Below are 22,182 nucleotides of genomic sequence, written 5' to 3'. Positions count from 1 at the left end.
ATATTACTCTTGGCTAAATCCATGGTAATTTTACCATCCTAGGAGGCGAATTAGACAAAGATGTTACGGAACGTCTCCATGAGTCCGACAAAGTACCAAGCAACCATAGTGCTTGTATCTCATCATCAAACTTGATTCTATCGCAGCCAACTGATTTATAATTCCTTTGAAAAGAATTTAAATGATCAGTCAAATGCGTACCATCATGATTGATAATGCTAGTACAAGTACCTAGAGGGGGGAGAATAGGTTTATAAAAATTTTCTTGAAGATTGCACAATACTTAGACAGATGAAGGATTAAAAAATCAATCGTAAGACTGAGTAAAGGAAAGAGAGAATTAAACACGAGGTTTATAGTGGTTCGACTTGATTCAAGCCTATTCACTCTTCGCACCGACAGCGATTGGCTGATTCCACTATGAACAAAGAGATGTTACAGTGTTGATCTTCCTTGATTTCTCGATGTAGATGATCTACTACACTCGCTCAAGGTATCACCAAGTATAAACACTCTCTGTGTGTACAATTTCGCTCGAACTGTATCGACTAACAATCAAGGTTCTTCGGACTGAATTTTTCATCGATCACTCACTAAAAACAACTAGAACGTCTTCCTTTTATACTCCTTTATGCCATCATAGCTTGGCACTTACCAAAGGAATTCCTCCAATCTACCCGTTGAATGGAATCAATTAAGAAGATCATCCGAGCTATTTAAGGAATACGATGATAGCCCATCAATCTCGTTCGCCCATACAATCAAGATTTTGGTTTCCAAGAATAGAACATTCCAAGAATGTTTCGTCGACCATCGATCTTCTATTGTTCTTAGATAAGAATCAAAATATCCGAGTGATTATCCAACCAAGGGATCTTTTCCGTGAGGATTGATGAATCCCAACCATATACTTCGCCCGGATATCCTTTTGCCACCGGATTAGAAAGACTGTCGGTGAGAATAATCTTGAGTCTTGAGTCTTGAGTCTTGAGAGTCTTGAGTCTTGAGATTACAAAGTCTTGAGACTACAAAGTCTTGAGACTTTAACTATCGATATCCGTACTAGACCGATAGAAATGTTTTGTCAGGCTTCAAAATATTCCTAAAGTTTCTCCAACAATGATATCTCGTAACCATTATCTGTTTTATAAAAATAACTTATTATTCCTAGTCTTTCGAGCATATAACTGTTCGAACTTATCCCATAAACTGCGTGCATATGTTTCCTCAATAATATGGTTTAAAACATTATCATCTACCCACCGATATAACCACACACTTGACGATGAAATATAGACCATTCGTCAAATTTTATTATCCGGTTTCTCCTCGACAAAATACAAAGTAAATAAAAGTTTTCACATATAAAAGATCTTCTATCTTCCATTTTTAGATATGATAATTCGAACCATTCAGTCAGAACAATTCTACTCGTATTCGTTTCCATTGTTTAACACAAGGCAGAAAAATCAAGCAATAACCTGTTGCTCTGATACCACTCTGATGGGAGAACGGTAATAATTCGAACAATATCAAATCAACGCAGCGGAATAAAATAATCTCTAATCTTGTGTAAACCTAATAGGAATCGATATAATAGAGTAAAATAAATACCAAGCACACGAACACAAGACGCATTTTTTTTACGTGGAAAACCTCATCGATGTGAGGAGATAAAAAACCACGGGACCGAGTCCACCTGAAATCTTCACTATTAATAAAATTGTTCTTCTCTAGCAAATACTAGAGGTACATAGCAGCAAACACCTCAAGAACATAATTCTTGGCAATACACATGAATTTCACAAGAGATCAAGGATAAATCTAACCAAAAACGCAGGTTTTGATCAATCCACGAAAAACTTGATGTATTGAGCTTCAAACGAAAATCAAACCGTTCAGATTCGATTAAATTGCGCCACGAACATGCTGACAAAATTTCAGCTCAATCGGACCACAAATCGACCTCCGATGCCGGCTTGATGTAATCAGATATTGTCTCAAATCCCGCATTTTCTGCTTTCTTTTTCTCTTTATACTATTTCTTTTTGTCGCTACCTTTTATATGATAATGGTAAACTCTATTTCCTCATATAACTTATTATATGCTCCCTTTTTTGGCCAGAATTATCGGGCTTTCTTCACATGTGATTGAACCCAGCTAACATTTACACCATTGTCAACGTTTCCCACCGCACTAAACTATAAGTCTATACGTAGCTTAATCGCACGACGATGGCTTAGAGCCTAAACAAGGCATTTACTTTTCAACTAACCAACTGTCAAAGTTGGCACTTCGTCATTGCCGCGGCTAGCAAACAGATTCGAACGCGGATCGACGACTTCCTTGGTCACGGCCGCTTCTGGTGAAAGCATTCACTGACGAAACCCCTCTTTTACGCAAATATATGAGTGTTAGATGCATAGAAATAGGACGTATACGTCATGCGCAGTTCACCTAACATCTCATCTTTCAACCCTTTCTAGCCCTTGCCCGATTCACTTCCTCGTTCGATCTTTCGCTGTGTCGTGTCGTCCTTCTTTGATCATTGGAGCCAGTATCTGTAGTTGCGGATTGAAGCTATGTACTCCTCGAACGCATCTGATGGCTACCCACAGAAGCCCAGCGCCTCCGCTCCGCCACCGCCGCCGCCCGTGGATGGCATTCCGGTGCAACCCATGATCCAAAGTTATGTGAATTTTGGGGCCCCGAACAATCCTCTGCCCACTGCGGGTCTTCAAGCTCGACCCATTAACAGCATGCCTTGGTCCTCCGGGCTTTTCAGTTGCTTCGACGACGTTCCAACTTGTAAGTCCTCTGGAATTTTCCTCGCAATCCATTTGGTTTAGAGGTGGATTAACACTTGATGGAATAGTTATGCCCATGTATACATCCACTAGGCAACATTGATGGGGAAAAGTCAAAACAGTTAAAGAGACTCGAGAATCCAATTGCAATTGCCTAATGTCGCGGGGTTATAAGAATTTAGCGATCGAATTATCTTACACCACTTTGGTAATATGTCTGAGTTTGAAGTGGATCCAGAGATGGAAAGGTGTTATCTATGGCTCATGTAGGTTGATATCTTGTTAATCTCAAAGGTTGCTTGTCATTTTGGTGCCCTTGAATCACATTTGGGTGAATCGCGGAGATTGCTGATCACAGATCGGTTTGCAAGTAGAATCAATTGCGTTCGCACAAATTGAAGAAGGATCGACATAAGTAGACTTGCTTACTCAGGTCGGTTTTTGTTGCAGCATAACCTGTTCACGGAGCTATTTACACGGTGATCGCCTTGTTGACCGGGTGCGCCTGCTGCTACTCCTGCTTCTACCGCACCAAGACGAGACAGCAATACCAGTTGCAAGAGGATCCTTGCGCTGATTGCTTAGTCCATTTTTGCTGCGAATCCTGCGCTTTAACCCAGGAGTACACGAGGTAAGAGAATTATATTATTGGTAGATGTTGCCCTTAATCAGCGACAGGACTCTAGCGCCTCATGCTGCTTTCCACCTTTGGAGCCATTGCCACTTCTCTATGTTGGCTGGCATTTCCTTCCCATCCTACACACCAATCCAACCATTTTAAGTCAGTACTTAATCGACACTTAGAAGACTAGTATGTACACTACTTTGAAAGCTAGCCGACACAAAGATATTGGAGAGGAATTGGTGTTTACCCTTCTCCATGTTGAGTCCGCGGCTCTTGAGCTCTCAGTACCCTTGACAAAGTGCGCAGTGCATGCGGCAGCAGTGGACTAAGCAGTCATCCCACGGATCTTCCTTAACCCGAATTCTCATCTCAGTTTGGTTCGGTAGGTGAATGCCCAGAGGCATGCGCACAGAGTCAGACAGTAGATCAGCATGAAGATTGCACAGTTAGCGCAGCAAGCTGCAATCCAAGCTTGGATAAGTAAGTGAGAAATTTATAATTAGCCTTTGTCTGGTCTTTGGTAATCAATTAGCCTTTCTCACGGGGAAAATCAATCTCCTATAATTTCTGAATAAGTTGTCAAATCGGGATAAGTTCATAAAAGTTGACATCACATGTCCAATGTTCAACTCTAACTCTCTGCGTGCTTTGTGAATGCGCAGGCTTGATTTGTGACCCAATATTATCAAAGCTCGCCCCGAACGTCCACTACTAAACAAAACTCGGCCTATATCAGGGATTTATTAGAAAAATAACCATGTACTTAAAGCATAATTTGAGTGCAAAATGACAATAATATGGAGCGATCCTCAGACATATTTGCGGACACGTATACAGAAATTATGTACTCACATGTCGCCCCTTTGTCCATGATCTCTGATATCCGTCGAAAGGTGATGCATGGGCACCAATAGGTGATGCAGCCTGCAGGCAACACGGAATTGGAGTTGCATTCTTCTATTACTCGATACGCGGAAGAGAAAAGCAGAGGAAGAAAGCTGGGAATATAGACAAATTTCTGTTATAGATTTTGATGTCGTCGAGGCAGCCGCAGAGGCCAGTGCTCCAAGGCTGTTCTTGTCCATCGTGGGGTCTGGTTGAGCTCATGCTGGTGGGCTGCGGGTGGTGAAAAGATAAGGCAGAGTTTCTATTATTGCTGATATATTCAACTAATACTCACAAACTTCTAGTTACACTGAGAGAGAAGGAATAAAACAGAACATTGAACTTCATTCATACTAAAAAAAACTGTCAAGTACAAGCCAAAAAGAACATCTTTTGGAACCGCACACAAACGTGCAAAACAAAACTTGTTCCACTTCCTAGAAAATAGCTAACAAACTAACCACCTAACAAATAAACTTGACTAAGTAAAAAAAAAAAAAAACGACAGAACATTAGCAGCAGCACTGAGACACAACTCCAACAAACCTCCTTGGATCAGTTGTTGCTGCAAACTCCTATTTTCTCTCTTAACAGCTCAAATCTTCTAGCCTAAAGTGGCTTTATGAACATATCTGCAAGCTAATATTCAGATCTGCAATAGACCAACTTAACTTCACCACTTTGTTGCACTTCACGCAGAAAGAAGAATTTGACTTTAAAATGATTGGTTTTGCCATGGAAAACTGGATTATGTGATATTGCTTATGCAGCTTGATTGTCCACATTAACTTCAATGCAATCACCAGAATTCAACCACGGATCCTTCATTATCTTCTCCAACCACAAAGCTTGATTTGCAGTTGCAGTAGTTGCTATAAACTCAGTTTGCAATGGATTGAGCTACAATCTCCTGCTTTTTGGAACACTAGGAGAAACAAGCAGAATCAAGAGTGAAGCAGTGCCCAGATGTACTTTTCATGTCATCCACTGAGCTAGCCCAGTCACTATAAAAAAGCCCTACAACTTAAACTTTTGACATTTCCTAAACTTCACACCAAGGAACAATGTTCCTTTGAGGTATCTCGAGACCTTTTTTGCAACAACCAAATGTAACTAACTAGGACTACTCATGAACTTGGATAGAACACTCATTGAAAATAGAATATCTGGTCTAGTTGTTGTAAGATACATGAGACATCCAATCAAGCTTCAATACATAGAAATATCTACTGCATCTGTTCCATCATTCTTTTGCAGCTTCTCCTTAGCGGCCATAGGAGTGCTTACACTTATACAATCTTCCATCTGAAACTTCTTCATAATTTTCTTCATGTATTTATTATTATTATTATTTTGCAGATGAAAATCTCATGTGAAGCTTGTTTGACTTCCAAACCCAGGGGGTGAATTTGAGGTGCTTCACAAACACTCATTCCCTTGATATTGCGAATGAGTACCTAGAGGGGGGTGAATAGGTGCCTAAACACTTTATCGATACCAAACTCCTAACATATGATGGAAGGTAAATCTCTTTAATTAACTTAAAATGAAATACGATTGAGGTAGAGAGAGTAAGGAAGAGAAAATTGAACACAGATTTATAGTGGTTCTGGCTTATTCCTGCCTACGTCCACTTTCCGCACCGACAGCCCACCGCTGGATTTCACTATGATCAAAAAGAGAAGTTACAAGCACAGCTTGCCTTGATTCCACAAAGGTAGATGTTTTACCACACCTCCTCAAGGTCTCTCACAAATATAGACTCATCTTTGTATACAAGTATTCGCTCAAAGGATTTGTCTAAACAATTTGGAGCTTCGTTTTGGAATTCTTCTATCGCGCACACCTCGAACAGCTAAGAACGTCTTTCCTTATATACTCCTTTATGCCATCATACCCGTTGGCACTTACTAAAGGAATTCCTCCACCTACCTGACGGAATCATCTAGGAAGATTGTTCGAGCTATTAAAGGAACGTGTTGATAGCCCATCAATCCCTTCGCCCATACAACAATCAGGATCTTGGTTTCCATAAGTAGAACTTCCAATAATAGGACAATCATCAATCTTCGCCATTGAATCAATCTTGATCAATCAAAGGATTCCGACAGTCTTCTCCAGCCACGAGATCTTCTCCGTGATGATAAGGATAACCCCAACAAAACATCCAAGCCTGATAACCTTTTCTTCAACGGATTAGAGATCACAACGGCGATAGACTTTGAGTCTTGAGTCTCGGGCCGGTCCGGAAGTCTTCGTACTTTAACTAACAGAGCCCGTCGACCTTCGACTAGACCGATGGAAACGTTTTTTGTCAACTTCAAAACACTTCACGAGGATTTCCAACATCCCCGTCACCAATAAATCATCTACATAGAGTGAAAAAATTACAACACTACGATTCACCCTCTTGACATAAAGAGTGAACTCACTCAAGCTTCTTACAAAGCCAAAATCCTGCAAATATCGGTCTATTTTCCCATACCAAGCTCTTGGAGCCTGCTTTAGTCCATATAGAGCTTTCCTTAATATGTATACCTTCTCTTCTTGCCCTTTGATACTGAGGCCTTCAGGTTGTTCAACAAAAATCTCCTCCTCGAGCTCTCCATTGAGAAATGCAATCTATTCTACACAAATAAGATGAAGAGGTGATCATGCCGGTGCCTTGTTTCCTTGTTGCCATCCTAAAAATCTTAGTTACTAATGAAAGTGATTAACCCCACTCTTGAAAATCTGGGTTGTGGTGGTGATCACACGCCGGTTCCATCGACTCACTTAGGAATTACAGTGGATCAGCGATTTCGGTTCCTAGGTGGGTCTAGGAACTAGTGGGTGGCTCCTGATTCTCAATTTGTGGAACTGACCCTTTGTGGGCGGTTCTCTATTCTAGAGTGGAAATGGACTCACTTCGAATTGATCTCCCCTACTTTGTCCGTACAATGGCAAATCGAGAATTTGAGGTAAGAGACAAAATTTTCATTTAAATAACATATATAGAAAATATTTCGTCCTAGGAGGAGTAGGCGGAGGCTACCATGAGCCTCCTTGGTCCGTCAATATGCGCATATCTAAATTCGAAAATATTACCTCCGAGTTCCATAAGGAGTGAGAAAATCTTATGACCGTAAAAGTCGACGTCCATTCGCCTTTAGCTCCCAAATGTCTCGATTGATAATTTTTTTAAAGACTTGACCCATTTACACTCGATCCAATCGATGGATGAGAGCAAGGAGTCATTTGCGGGCATAGAAGTTGCGATAAATAAATAGAGAAATCAATCCTAAATGTTATGTAGTTTTGGTACGATTTATGTTTCGTGTAAAGAGCAACGGCAACAATTCCATTAAAATTCCCTTGACACAGAGACCGAACGAATGGGAAGAATCACACATTGGACACTGCCATCAAAAGATTCAGAAGTTGACAACTCAATACTCACCCAAAGGTCTTATAGTATAAACTTAATCAAAACTCTTAGCACAGACTGCACCAACCAAATGAAACCGATAATACCATGACACGTTATTCCAAGAAAAAAGAAGTTGCCCGCAATCAGCACTGGACACTACCGCCTCATAGCGCCTTGCACCGCTGGAGCCATTGCCACTTCGCTATGTTGCCTGGCTTTTCCTTCCCATCCTACACACCAATCCGACCATTTTAAGTCAGTACTTGTTCAACACTTGAAAAGACCAGTAGACACACAATTAGGAAGCTATCCAGCAGGAAGATGTTTGAAAGGGATGGGCTTTTACCCTTTGCCACATTGAATCCGCGGCTCTTGAGCTCTCGGGACTCTTGACAAGGCGCGCAGTACATGCAGCAGCAGTGGACTGAGCAGTCCTTGCACGGATCTTCCTTCAACCGGAACCCTCGTCTCAGTCTGGTTCGGTAGGTGCATGAATAGAGGCATGTACACAAAGTCAGCAAGGAGATGAGCGTGAAGATTGCACAATTCATAAGGCAAGCCGCAATCCAAGCTCGGATAAGTAAGTGAGAAATATATAATTAGCCTTTGTCTGTTCTTTGGTAATCAATTAGCCTTTCTTACAGGGAAAATTAATCTCCTATATTTTCTGAATAAGTTGTCAAATCGGGATAAGTTCTTAAAATTTGACATTGCATGTCCAATGTTGAACTCTAACCAACCCGCTCCACTTGCTTGACTACAGTTCTTCATGCGCAGGCTTGATTTGTGACCCAATATTATTACAGTTCCTCCCAAACGATCACCATTAGACGAAACTCGACCTGTATCAGGGACTTATTTGAAAAATAACCATGTACCTGACATATTTGCGGACACCGATACAAAAATTATGTACTCATATGTTGCCCCTCTGTCTGCGATCTCTGATATCTGTCCGAAGGTGATGCAGCCTGCAAGCAACACGGAATTGCATGGATTTATTCCTTGATACGTAAAAGCGAAAAGGAGAAGAAGAAGCTGAGGATATAGACAGATTTCTGTTACAGCTATTGATGTCATCGAAACAGCCGCAGAAGCCAGTGCTGCAAGGGTGTTCTCCCACATAAGTGGGGTCTGGTTGAGCTCACGCCGGTGGGCTGCGGTGGCGAAGAGATAATGCAGAGATTGAGAGATCCGCTTCGCTTTGGGGATTGATGCGCAGGCGTCCATTGAAACACAAAGGGCGAAGAAGGACGAAAAAACAAAAGCTGGTTGCACTCTTGATGAAGCGGGAATGACGAGCGGAAGGACGTGATTTTACAGACCGTTGCGGGCGTGGTGCCTTTGCCAAAATTTTATCTGTGATTATTTTGAGTGAGTTCTTTAAGTTTATGAGATATTGCAATTCTGTTATTTTCTAATCAATCAATAGATTATTTGTTACTGGCTCTCACTATGAAGTAAGTACTAATATTTGGACTGAACCACGTAATTTCAAATAATGTTAATTGTTTGTTATTTATTTTTCCGATTATTTCACATTGACTAAATTGTAAGATCCTATTACCTTCCACATTATTTTGCAACATTTTTAATCACAAAAGCAAATTTACTTGAATTCTTCTTGTGCGAGAGTCAAATCACCAAAGGTCTTTGAACTCTTTCGGTTTATGCGATTACATCCCTTAACCGTTTTGTAATTACGCCCTTGAACTGAACATGTTAAAATAAGTTGTAGACCCATTTCTTAACCTATATTTGATCGGTTGAGTCATTACATGGGTCAATTATATTCAAATAATGAGTTATAAATGAGTTTAAAATGACAAAAATAAATTAATATGAATGTTAAATGTGTTTTACTCAAATCAAACCTATCTTTATAACTATCTCTTCATTCTCTATGAGAAAATAACGAACCCCTCATATTGTTTCAAGTTCAGTAAAGTCTTGATCGCAAGGACCCGACTTCAACCTTATTAAATATTAAAACGGCTTCTTTTTTCCCCCCATTTTTATTTTTATTTTTAGTAATCTTTTAAGTTTCAAAAGTAAGCTGTTGGAGCATATCTTTCTTTGGTCCCATTTGGCTTTGGTATTTTTACATATTATTCTAATGTTAGTTCTTGTCATTGCAAACATGGTCCGTATAAATCATTTTATCCAATATCTTACATTCCATTTAATTAAAATTTCAATTCCTTCAAGTTATTTGTTGTTGTAATTTTATAAATTCACTACCAAGTACTAAGATTCTCTAAATCTTCACTATAAATCAACATAAGTATTGACAGTTCTATGGAATGTTGAAAACCGATTCTTTAACATCTTATAGTTGAAATAACGATTTTATCCATATAACATATATATGTAAAAAGCTTAAAGTGAATTAACTAGTTGAGTTCGGTTTTTCATAAGTTTGATTAAATATGGATTTGTATTAGTATTACGGGACAATACATGTATTTATCGCTAAATTTGTTAATCAATTTGGGTCGAACAATTTTTTAACCGATTCAATCCGCTCATTGATCGCACTACCATGAACTACGTTTTTATTTGTTCAACTGCATCTTTCTGTCAAGCTGATGGAGGGAAGTTACTGACGTGAACTGGATAAATTTGTTGACCTAGGCTGCTGGGACGAGCCTTGCGATGTAGAAATTGGAGCTCCAAAAATCAATGTTCAATGCTAAAATTTTTAGCTCGAATTAAAACCTAAAGAATTGACTGAAAGGAGAAAGAATCGATCATCTAGATGAGCATTCGCTCATCATCTGCACGCCTTCGATCACGAAAATCATGGAACGAGAGTTTAACCACCGGAGTTGTCGCTGTGGACTCCCGGTGAAGTTTCCGACAGCTTCGAGCGGAACCGATTGTGGGAGGAGATGTTAGGGCTGGCCAAACTATATATGGTCTAACTCTACATTCTCTTCTTTAAAACCACGTTCGTTACATCTTTATATGTAGCTTTGGTCATGGGTCATGGGATGATTCTGTAACATATGGGCTCTTTAATAAAATAAAAGGAAAAGAAAGAGTTTGAAAAGTCAAAAAAGGGAGGCTGAAGGAAAGTGGAAGAAGCTTCGGCTGGGCTTTAAAAAGAGAGAAAGAGGGAGAGAAAGAGGAGCAGCGAGCATAAACAGAAACAGGGAAGACGCGAAACAGGGGAGAAGAGAGAAAGAAGAGAAAGGAAAAAGGGAAAAAGGGAAAAATTTGGCGTGCTCGTGACCCGGATGCCTCATCAAGCCAACTCAACTGTGTTTTGCAAGGCCGGTAAGAAATTGAAGCCTTTAATCACTTGCTTGAAGCGATTGCCGCAATTAGGGCTCGAAATTCGGAATTCTTGGGAATTTGTGTGGCGAAGCCCAATTTTTGAGTCGTTAGCTGTAAACCTTTTTAGAAATGGTACTTTGGGATGTTGTGAAGCTATAGCATCTTTCGGATCGTGATTTGAGCTTGTGGTTTGTTCAGAACGGAATTTTGAAGTTGGAGGCGCAATCTGTCACTGTAGCGAACAGTGGCTTCGAGTCTCTTTTTTTGTTATTTCCAGTACTGTTTTGGGGCGGCTGAGTTGGGGTTGTTGTTGTACGTTAAGAGAGCTTTCTAAAGACTATAAGACGGCTTGAAACGGAATTTTGTGGAGGAAGTTATGGCGTGACGAAGTTGGCGCATGGGCCGTGCCTAGCTGAAAATGATGGGTTTATGCTAAATTGTGAACTTTTGGGGCGCGTAGGTGTCGTTTATCGACTAATAGGCCTAGTATAGACGAGTCGTTATAAGAATATCATTTTTTACTCGGCTTTTGATATTTTCCGTTAATTGTTAGGAATCCGATGCGTTGGTTCGTGTGACGTCATAGTTGATTTTTGGCTTTTCCCAAAGAGTGACACTATTTCTTCTTTGTATTTTAAACTCATGTTTTGAGAAACGTGATGGATTATATATTCCATGAGTTGATAAAAAGCATATTTTGTTGCATTAAACAGGATCGAGCTATTACTAACATTTTTGTTATTCGAAGGGAGTTATATTCCGACTTCGATTTGAATAGTTGTTTGAAAAAGGATTTGTGAAATTCTTTGTGAAAGAATCTCGAAATGTTTTGGAGAATGCTTTGATATTTATATATCAAATTTTGAGTTGTGATATGACTTCCTTCTCGACGTTGGATTACCGGATATCATGATTGGTGGTTGGTGCTCACGTCTCTGTGGACCCCGAGGGTGTGGGTATGCGCATACTATTCTGGATATCCTTGTGGGGAGCCACCGGCTAATAATATGTGGAGACTGCCAAGGGGGAATCTTGTCGTCTTGTCACGGGCGTTACGCGTGACCATGGCTAGACATTTGAGCATGAATTGATCAATGGAGTAGACCATTGACGTGTGATTTGAGTTTAATCGATGGAATGGACAATCGATGTAATTTGATGAGATTAATCAATGGAATTGACCATTGATGCATGTTTTATGAGATTAACTAATGGACTGGACCATTGGTATTTTGGTATTTGAGTTATGTTTTAAATGTGCATAGTGATTTCTCGATCCGCTTAGAAGAAATGTGTTACTCACTGAGCCGTGGTAGCTCACTCCTCTCATCTACTTGTTTTTCAGGTTTTTCAGCGAGTCGCGAGTAGGCGTGAGCGTTCGCTCGGGGAGGACTTTTGTTGTGAAACTTTTTGGTATGACTTGTGAATAGTTAATGGGTTTATAAGTTAGTCCTTGTAGAAGGTTTGTATTTTGATGTTTGTGATTATAGATATACTCTGATATAGATATTGTAACCAAGTGCCCCTTTTTGTCAAATATATATATGTGGATGTATATATGTTGATATCGGGTTGAAATTTTGGTTACGTTGATGCTGCGTCCTTTGGAAAAAGGACGGCCGTGTCATGCCCTTCTTCTTGAGAATCGGGGTGTGACAAATTCGCAGCGAGGCGGGCGTCGGGTTTTGCATATGGAACGACCCGGAGCTCGGCAAAAGAGCAATTGAATGTAGATGTCTCAGCGTCGAGAACAAAGATCTAATGCAGCAGAAGTGAAGTCTTGAAGATACTGAAGCCTTGATATGCGTACAGACTTATACCCCACACCGAAGAGCAAAAAGCAAGACGAGTTTCGTCAGCAAAAGAGAAACTGAGAAAGCTTTGCGAAACGGCGTGAATTATTTGCCCTCGAACTCCCTTCGGGCATCAGGGTAACCATCGGGAAAGGTCCACCGTCGCCGTGTTTGGCGAGCGAAGGGGACAGCTGGCGCTGGCCTTCGGGGACTCCGCAGTCAACCGCAAGACTGTTGACCCGGCGAGAGGAACGGGTCGAAGAAGTTTTCGTCCTTTCTTCCAAGCTTTGTCCTCCACGTGTCGTCTGTGGGCGTGACACCAGTGAACGTGGACCGTTCCCCGCCGAGCACGCATCATAGGGAAAGCGATGCGAAACCTCGTCGTGCTTGTATATAATCCCGAAAAATGACATTATTCAATTTTAATATAGTCTATAAACTTTTGATTCGTTCAAGATTATATCTAAGTTATAGCTCAATGTACAATGGCATCCCTAAATTTTTAAATTGTTTTACATTTTTCATTTAGTTAATAAATTATATAAAAATATTCAATATTGTTGTCGCCAATATTGGAGTAGGAATCCTTCTATTTTAGATCAAAAGGTTAACTTTTGGGTTAATATTATGAAAGATTTCAAAATTGGTAATCCTATGACAAATTTATCATAAATTATTTTTTTACTACAAAAAGTTACAAACATGTATATTTATAACAAATTTATTCTCAGTTAGTTGCCGTTAAATTTGACATTCAAATTGCTGAGTTTAATAACATGTGGTAATTGACAGATATACAAGTTTAATATACCAGTTTGAGATTTTACCCCATTGTTTCTTACATATATATTAGTTTGTGATTTTTGTGGTATTAATCAAATTTAATGGAAATCGATGAAGGGCAAATTTGTAACAAATATATCGGATTGAGGTTTTTAAGGTAAAAAAATTAATCTTGGATAAATTTATCAAGAGTATACCAATTTGGTATATTTTGTGATGAAAATTAGTTTGACGTAAATTTATTATAAATATACTAATATGATGCTTTTTTGTGATATTAACTCGTAACTTTTTGTGGAGGTTAATGTCGTCTTCTCAAGGTCCGCTCACTTTTGTAATTCTTTTTCAATGCAATGCACATGGTCTTTTTGTTTCCTAATGAATTTCGGTAGCATGATGTTAATTTAAAATCAAATCCTGGAGAGAAGTTGAAACTTCCCATTATTAGGGCACGATTTTTTTTTTCTTTTTCTTTTTTTCTAATAAGTAAAAGGCTGGGGATGGCCGGCCAACTCTAGCGGCTCTCTTGCGTTACCACAGTCGCCCATAATCCCCTACGGTTGCGAATTGAGGCAAGGTACATCTGCTTCATATATCCAGGACTCGGAAGGCCCGAGTTTTAGAGAGCACGTCACTTCTCCCTTACCGAAATGCTAGCCAATCAGGAAGTCATAAATCAACCCCCTCGATTATTGCTATTTATACGCCTCGTACAGTTTTCCATGTTGGCTTTTTCACTAATTTTTGGCATATGGTGTGAATTATTTTGGTTTTCTTCCGTCAAATTTTGTCCGATGCACAATACACATGTCGCTTTTGTATTGGTGATACATCACGCAGTCGCACGTTGCATAAGTCACCAGGTAGGCAAAAGTCATCTACAGGACTTCCAAACGTAGAAACTCTACCCTGTTTCAATCAAACGTTGTTCCTGTTTTGTATTTTCCGGAAAAAAATTATCCAAAAAACTAATTTAATTATAAACCTTTCAATTTTACCAATTCAGTCATAAATCTTTTCACTTCTGACTAGTTGAGAACATCCGGCCAACTTTGATTTTTTACTTTTTAGCTTTTTTTTTTCGAGGTGGGGTGGATCTAGGGCTGGGCCAAGGATTGCCGACCAACCCTCACCGATCGACTAAAAAAAAAAATTCAATAAATTACTTTAAAAATGTCACGTCGCCAAAAACTGCTTCACGCGTAATTTCTGGCCAAAATTGGCCTGATGGACTCAATTTGTAAGAAATTAAAATATTTAAGACTTAATTGGCATGAAGTGAAAATATTTAGGATCTAATTGGCAAAATTGAAAGGTTTAGAACTAAATTGACAAAAGTGCAATAGATTTATGACTTGTTGGATAATTTTCTCTATATTTTTCTTGACTTTTGACTCTTCTTTTGATTTTTCAGAGCAGAATGGAAATCTTGGTTTATTCCGCCAATCTTGCCTGATGCGCACGATATGTTTTGTCGCTCATTCTATTGGCCCGACACATACAAAATATCTAAATGAGCTGCCAAACAGGCCAAGAAACCATGCTAAAATGTCTCAAAACTTCGTACTCAAGCCATGGAGGAAAGTTCCAATGCATTGAGGTAGTGAATCGGAATGTGAGCATGACCGACAACGATGGATCGGGGGAGTGATCTTGTGGTGGCCGTCGACTAACTTATCCTTTCATGCATTATCCTTTTTGTGCGAGCATGCATAAAAAGACAAGTTGGGCACAAGACACAGAGTGCAATCACAGAATCATATAAACCCATGTTGCAAAAGTGTAGTTTACCTAACTTTTAGTGCTAGGGTTATGCAAAAGAACCGAATCAAGATCTACAATAAATTGGGACTTGTAAATATTGATCCAATTTTCAATTCCAGGTATTAACCCACTCATCTGGACTTTTATATATATAATGCAAGTTCCTTTAGCCTCTCATAGCTCGTAGCTCCCTCCCTCCCTCCCTCCCTCCCTTCCTCCCCCTCCCTCCCTCGGGCTCGCAGTCTTGGTCACCGCTCATGACACGAATCAGTGGGATGAGCAATCTATTCTACACGAATTAGATGAAGAGGTGGCTTGTCTCTCATAGTCTTGTAGCTCTCTCTCTCTCTCTCCCTCCCTCCCTTGCTGCCTTGGGCTCGCAGCCTTGGTCACCGCTCATGACACGAATCGGTGGGATGAGCTATCTATTCTACACGAATTAGATGAAGAGGTGGCTTGTCTCTCATAGCCTTGTAGTGCTCTCTCTCTCTCTCTCTGTGTGGCTTGCTGCCTTGCTCGCCACTCACAACGCAAATCGATGATGAGCAATCTATTCTACACGAATCGGATGAAGAGCTGATGATATTGCTCGTGTGCCTTGTTTCCTTGTTGCTGTCTTGAAAATCTTAGTAATTAAGATTCTTGAAAGTTATTAGCCAGGTTCTTGAAAATCTAGGTTGTGGTGGTGATCACAAAGCCGATTTGATGGACTCACTCGGAATTTGAATCAAATTAGTAGTCCGGTTCCCAGGTGGGTTCAAGAACTAGTGTATTGTTCCGGATTCCTAGTTTGTGGAACTAGTTTTTCGTGGGCGATTTTTTATTCTATGATGAGAATTTGCTCACTCGAAACCGATCACCCCTACTTTGTGCGTGCAATGGTGAATTGAGAATTTAAGAGAAGGAGGCAACATGCAATTTTTTCATTTAAATAACATATATAGAAAATATTTCGTCCTATGAGGGGTGGAGGCTGCCATGAGCCTCCTAGGTTCGCCAAAGTGTGCATAGCCTATATGCATCTAAAGTCAACATCCATTCGCCTTTAACTCCCCGATGTCTCGATTGATAATTCTTTTGAAGACTTGACTCATATGCACTCTATCAAATCGACAGATGGGAGTAAGGATTCATTTGTGGTTGTGGAAGGTTTGAGGCTGGGTAAGAAGTTGCGATAAATAAGCAGAGAAATCTATCCTAAATGTTACTTAGGTTTGGTACAATTTATGTCTTGCGGAGAAAGCGGTGATGGCAAGTCCACTAAAATTCCCTTGACTAAATACTGAACGAACGGAAAGAATCACACATCGAACAATGCTATGAAAAGATTTATAAGTTGACAACTCAATACTTGCCCAAAAGATCTTATACTTAATCGACCTCTAAGCACAGACTGCGCCTACCAGATGAAATCGATAATACAATTAGGAGCTCGAAAGGAGTGGATTCGACATGTCCATTGACACGTTTTTATCAATCAAAATTTTGACCATTGACTCTAATACTCCTGTCCAATACCCTGCAGAAGATGGCATTTTTGGCTGCACTCTGGTGATTGGTTGGTCCTGGCTCGGAAGGCATCTCCAGAACATGGCGGTCTTTCATCGCATTTGTAAATATGGACTTTGACTCGATCAAAGTAAAAAAAAGACGAAGTTGACTGAGTCAACAAAAACAAGGAATAGTGGACACCTTCAGCTTTTAAAGACGGGCCGACGGCCGAGACCACACAAACGGAAAGAAAAGGATAGAGAAAAAGGGAAAGAAGAAGAAAAGGAAAAGAGAGGGGGTTTTGCGCATTCACGCCATAGACGCTTCGCCAAGCTGATTCGACTTCATATCGCAACGTCCAGTAAGTGCTTGTGCCCTTCGTTTATCTAATCAGAGTATTTTTCAGAATTATGGCTCAAAGTTAAAATTTAGTGAAAATTGAGCTGCAAAGTTTGATTCTTGAGCTATAGAGCTCCGGGATTTCATGGAAAATATAAATTATGTCATTGTAGAACCGTGAGATTTTGTGAAAGTTGATTGGAATTAACGGTTTAGTTAGAGCAAAATTTTAGGATTTTGCGTTCAAGTTTCGCATTGCGAATGGCTTGAATAATCGTTTTGGATATGTGATTTGTTAGTACGTATAAGTTGTTTTGTTAGCATTTAGGCATAGTTTAACCATTTTGTAGTTGAGGTAGCAATTTACTTCATTTTAACGTTGTTTCTCGATTATTTGATAGAATCGTGAATTTGACAATTCGAATAACGTTTGTTGTTTGGTCGTAGGCATTTTGAGATAAGTTGTGCTATCTATTCTATGAATTTGTAAACTCACATCTTAAAGTGATGAAAATTTGATATATTTTGAGTTATTATTTGATAGGATTCGGGATGTGACAACGTTGATCGAGAGAGAGTGATGGCCAAATCAAATAAGTAGGAAACGAGTAATGTCCTTTTCTTGATGAAGTTCAATTAAGACCTTCCCAAGACCCATGTCACCATAAAACGGAGGAAGTACACCGCATTTCCTAATCCCATATTATCGAAAGCAATGGCATCAGCCCCTGCCTTTGCACCCCTCATATTGTGGACTCTTCTCGTGTTTCAATCATTTGAGTTTGGCCATTCTGAAGCTTTCGCCAATGTGAGCTGCTTTGGTACAGAGAGAGAAGCTCTCTTGAAATTCAGGCAAGGTCTCATCGACCATTCTAAACGCTTGTTATCATGGACTAACAAGGACTGTTGTGAGTGGAAAGGAGTCGAATGCAACGAAAAGAGTGGCCATGTTTTCAAACTCGATCTTTGTAATCCATTCTGTGAGACCCTCCCCAACGGATATGTCTCATGTTCAGATAAGAGCAGCTTGGCAGGTAAAATCCATGCATCTTTGGCTGAACTGAAGCATTTCAAATATCTAGACCTCAGCCTCAACAAATTTTCCAAGCAAAAAATCCCCCAATTCTTTGGTACTCTCCAGAGACTAGAGTATCTTAATCTATCATCCGCAGGTTTTGACAGAAACATACCTCATCACCTCGGTAACCTGTCCAACTTGCAATATCTAGATCTTGCTAGTAGGTTTGGCAAGGGTTCTTTAACAACTGATAACCTTCAATGGGTGTCGAAATTATCTTCCTTGAAATACTTTCACCTCTCTAGCATTTATCTTGGGAAAGCCAAAGATTGGTTTAGTTCCATTAATATGCTTTCTTCACTGCAATCTTTGCAATTGAAGGATTGTTCTCTCGAAAAACTTCCTCACTCTCTATCCGTCAACTTCACTTCTTTAAGATTCCTGGATCGATCAGGCAATTCCATAAATTCTACTATTCCTCCCTGGTTCTACAACTTTAGCAAGCTCGAGCATATCGATTTGAGCCATAATTTATTAAAAGGTGAAATAGCTAGTACGAGTACCTAGAGGGGGGTGAATAGGTATACTAAAATTTCTCGAAGATTGCACGATATCAATTAGAGTATTTGCAACAGTTAAAAATTCAATCGCAAGACTAAGTAAGGGAAAGAGAGAATTAAACACTCGGATTATAGTGGTTCGGCTTGATTCAAGCCTACGTCCACTCTTCTCCACTGACAGCCGATTGGCTGGATTCCACTATGATCAAAGAGTTGTTACAAGTGTTGATCTTCCTTGATTTCTAGGTGTAGATGATCTACCACACTCACTCAAGGCGTCACCAAGTATAAACACTCTCTCGTATACAATTTCGCTCGCCTCAACTAACAATCAAGGATCTTCGGTACTGGAATTTTTCTATCGATCACACACTTAAAACAACTAGAACGTCTTCCTTTATACTCCTTCATGCCATCATAGCCGTTGGCACTTACCAAAGGAATTCCTCCAATCTACCCGTTGGACGGAATCAATCAAGAAGATCATCCGAGCTATTTAAGGAATCGATGATAGCCCATCAATCTGTTCGCCCATACAATCAGGATCTCGGTTTCCAAGAATAGAATAATCCAAAATTATTTCGTTGACCATCGGATCTTCAATCGACCTTAGATAAGAATTAAAGAATCCGAAATGATTATCCAACCAAAGAATCTATTCCAGAGGATAGGATCGAATCCTCAACCATAAACCTTGGCTTTGGATTTCCTTCAACACTGGATTAGAAAGACTGTCGGTGAGAATAAAGTCTTGAGTCTTGAGACTTAAGTCTTGAGTCTTGAGTCTTGAGACTTAAGTCTTGAGTCTTGAGTCTTGAGTCTCGAGAGAACAAAGTCTTCAGACTTTAAACTGACGGTCTCCGAACATGCAGACTTTAGACTGAAAGAAACGTTTTGTCAGCTTCAAAATATTCTGGAAAGATTTCTCCAACAAAAGGCACATTTCCCAGGACACTCTTTGATAATAATCAACAACTTTCCTTTCTTGATGTGTCTGATAATTTGCTAGATGGTCAAATTCTGAAAAACTTCAGCAGTCTCTACAAGTTGCGTGTATTAGGGTTGGCGTATAATAGCTTTGATGGAGACGTTGGGAGCATCATCCATGGTCCTTTGGAGTCGGCACAAAGTGACTTGAGAATTTGTGATTTCAGTGCCAATAATTTCAGTGGCCATATACCAAACCAATTTGGGAGTTTCAGGGATCTCGAGTACCTAAGTCTATCAGAAAACTCAATGTCGGGACCTATTCCGGTAACTTTGGGGGAGCTATCATCTCTAAGAGAGTTGGATCTCAGCTACAACAAATTGAGTGGAAACATCCCGGAAAGTATTGGACGACTATCTAGACTAGAGAGTTTTTACATATTAAATAATTCATTGGACGGAGTTGTTGGTGAATTGCACTTTGCAAATCTCACGAGCCTGACCTATTTGTTCATTTCGGCTAATGAACTTGTTTTAAGTTTTGATCCCGCCTGGGTTCCTCCATTCCAACTTCAAATGATTGGCATGTCAGATGTTGGTGTGGGACCGAAATTTCCATTGTGGCTTCGAACACAAAGGAATATTTCAGTTTTGTTCATGGCCAATGCAAACATCTCAGATGAAGTTCCTAATTGGCTTTCCGACATTTTACTTAACGTTGAATGGCTTGATCTCAGTAATAATATGCTCAAAGGCCCCATTTCCAGAATGGACGGAAACAAGATGCCACTGTTAAGATATCTTTTTCTTTCTGGTAACAATCTCAGTGGCAGCATACCGAATTCTCTATGGGCAATGGAGAACCTATATTATCTTAATCTGTCAAAGAACCAACTATCCGGGACACTACCCTCTCTAAGCCCCATTTCCAGAATGGACGGAAACAAGATGCCACCGTTAAAATATCTTTATCTTGCTGGTAACAATCTCAGCGGCAGCATCCCAAATTCACTATGTGCGATGGAGAACCTATTTTATCTTGATCTGTCAAAGAACCATCTGGGAGACTACCCTTATGTCTGAAAAAGTTGACAGCATTGGAAGTGATTTCACTGAGTGACAACAGGTTAAGAGGTCAGATTACTAAGTCTTTCTGCGATTTTAAGCAATTGGTAGTTCTGAACCTGCATAAAAATTGCTTCGACAAAGTGCTTCCCCAATGCTTGTCAAACCTAGCTAAACTTCTGTTCCTCGATCTAAGTGATAATGACTTCACTGGTGAAATTCCTCCATTTGGACGACATTTTCAAACATTAGCCATCATCGATTTTGAGAAGAATAGTTTCACCGGAGGCATTCCCACGCAACTCTGCCAACTTCATCATCTCCAGTTTTTAAGCCTAGCACGGAACAACATTTCCGGAAGCATTCCGCTATGTTTTAATCGATTGTTGTCTATGGTTGAAGTTCGGCCCCCTTGGATCCTTTTGTCATATCCGGCATTTATTTACGTCATGGTTCATGCAAAGGGAACTAGCCGAATATATGACAAGACACTCAAATTCTTCCATTCCATTGACTTATCTGCAAACAATTTAAATGGCGAAATACCAAAAAAGTTGACTAGGCTTGTCCAACTTCAGAATTTGAACCTCTCGCAAAACAATTTGAGTGGGAAAATCCCTACAAACATTGGCGACCTCAAAAAATTAGAATCCCTTGACCTATCCAACAACAAGATTTCGGGTAGAATCCCTCCTAGCATATCCAGCATGGACTTTCTGGGTCATCTCAATCTCTCATTCAATATATTATCAGGCCCTATCCCTTCAAGCATTCATTTGCATACCATGGATGATGAATCTGTGTATCACGGTAACGATGGACTTTGTGGAGCTCGTCTTTTGAAAGTTTGCCCTAGAGATGAGCAACATCCTGATATCGATAGACAAGATGGTGGTTCTCGAAATGGAGGTGAACCTAATGAAGGCAATATGGACGCCCATAATTGGTTCTATGTGGGCCTGGGACTGGGATTCACAATTGGATTCTTGGGATTTTGTAGTGCATTGCATTTCAAGCAATCTTGGAGAATATCTTACATTCAAGCAATAGATAAGATCATTGAAAAGCTGATGATATCAGGGATAATTACCACGCTTCGGTTCAAAAGAGCTTTTCAGGTACTTACTTGTAGGACCTACGTAGGAATCTCTCTCTCTCTCTCTCTCTCTCTCTCTCTACTTAGTAAGCACACTAACACATGCTCTCAATTATTCAATACATAATTCTTTGCTAACCCTTAGTATGAAATCTAAGTAGCTTCTTTGATCTTCTTGTAGCCCATAGGTAAAGTCCTGATCATTTATATGACATGTTGTAGGAGAGGTAATTATCAAATATGGGCCTCAAGGACAACCCCTAACATGAAGCAGCATTCGTGAGAGTTAAAGAAACTTGTCAGATTAAGAAGATGTACATCTATGTCATAAATTTAGAAG

At 39.9% G+C, this 22,182-nt stretch overlaps 1 protein-coding gene and 1 long non-coding RNA gene across 2 annotated transcripts; both read left to right on the top strand.

Annotated features, from left to right (window-relative positions):
- Positions 1 to 2,481: 2,481 nt before the first annotated feature.
- Positions 2,482 to 4,068, top strand: LOC104455637. Its single transcript, XR_005553232.1, has 2 exons — positions 2,482 to 2,809; positions 3,103 to 4,068. It is a non-coding gene; the product is annotated as an uncharacterized LOC104455637 (long non-coding RNA).
- A 13,823-nt stretch (positions 4,069 to 17,891) lies between these two features.
- LOC120296170 (receptor-like protein 15) lies at positions 17,892 to 20,764 on the top strand. The gene is made up of 2 exons (XM_039317849.1): positions 17,892 to 18,210; positions 19,764 to 20,764. The coding sequence occupies exons 1-2, from the start codon at positions 17,892 to 17,894 to the stop codon at positions 20,762 to 20,764; spliced, it is 1,320 nt and encodes a 439-aa protein (XP_039173783.1).
- The last annotated feature ends 1,418 nt before the right edge of the window (positions 20,765 to 22,182 follow it).

This window comes from Eucalyptus grandis, chromosome 7 (assembly GCF_016545825.1).
Source record: "Eucalyptus grandis isolate ANBG69807.140 chromosome 7, ASM1654582v1, whole genome shotgun sequence".
Lineage (NCBI taxonomy): Eukaryota > Viridiplantae > Streptophyta > Magnoliopsida > Myrtales > Myrtaceae > Eucalyptus > Eucalyptus grandis.
The sequence above is the reverse complement of the archived record's forward strand: the minus strand, read 5'-3'. Positions and strand labels throughout refer to the sequence as shown.

Coding starts and splice junctions, on each gene's coding strand:
- LOC120296170 (XM_039317849.1), top strand. CDS start 17,892: ATGGCATCAGCCCCTGCCTTTGCACCCCTCATATTGTGGACTCTTCTC. Junction 18,211..19,763: donor AGATAAGAGCAGCTTGGCAG/GTAAAATCCATG, acceptor ATAATTTGCTAG/ATGGTCAAATTCTGAAAAAC.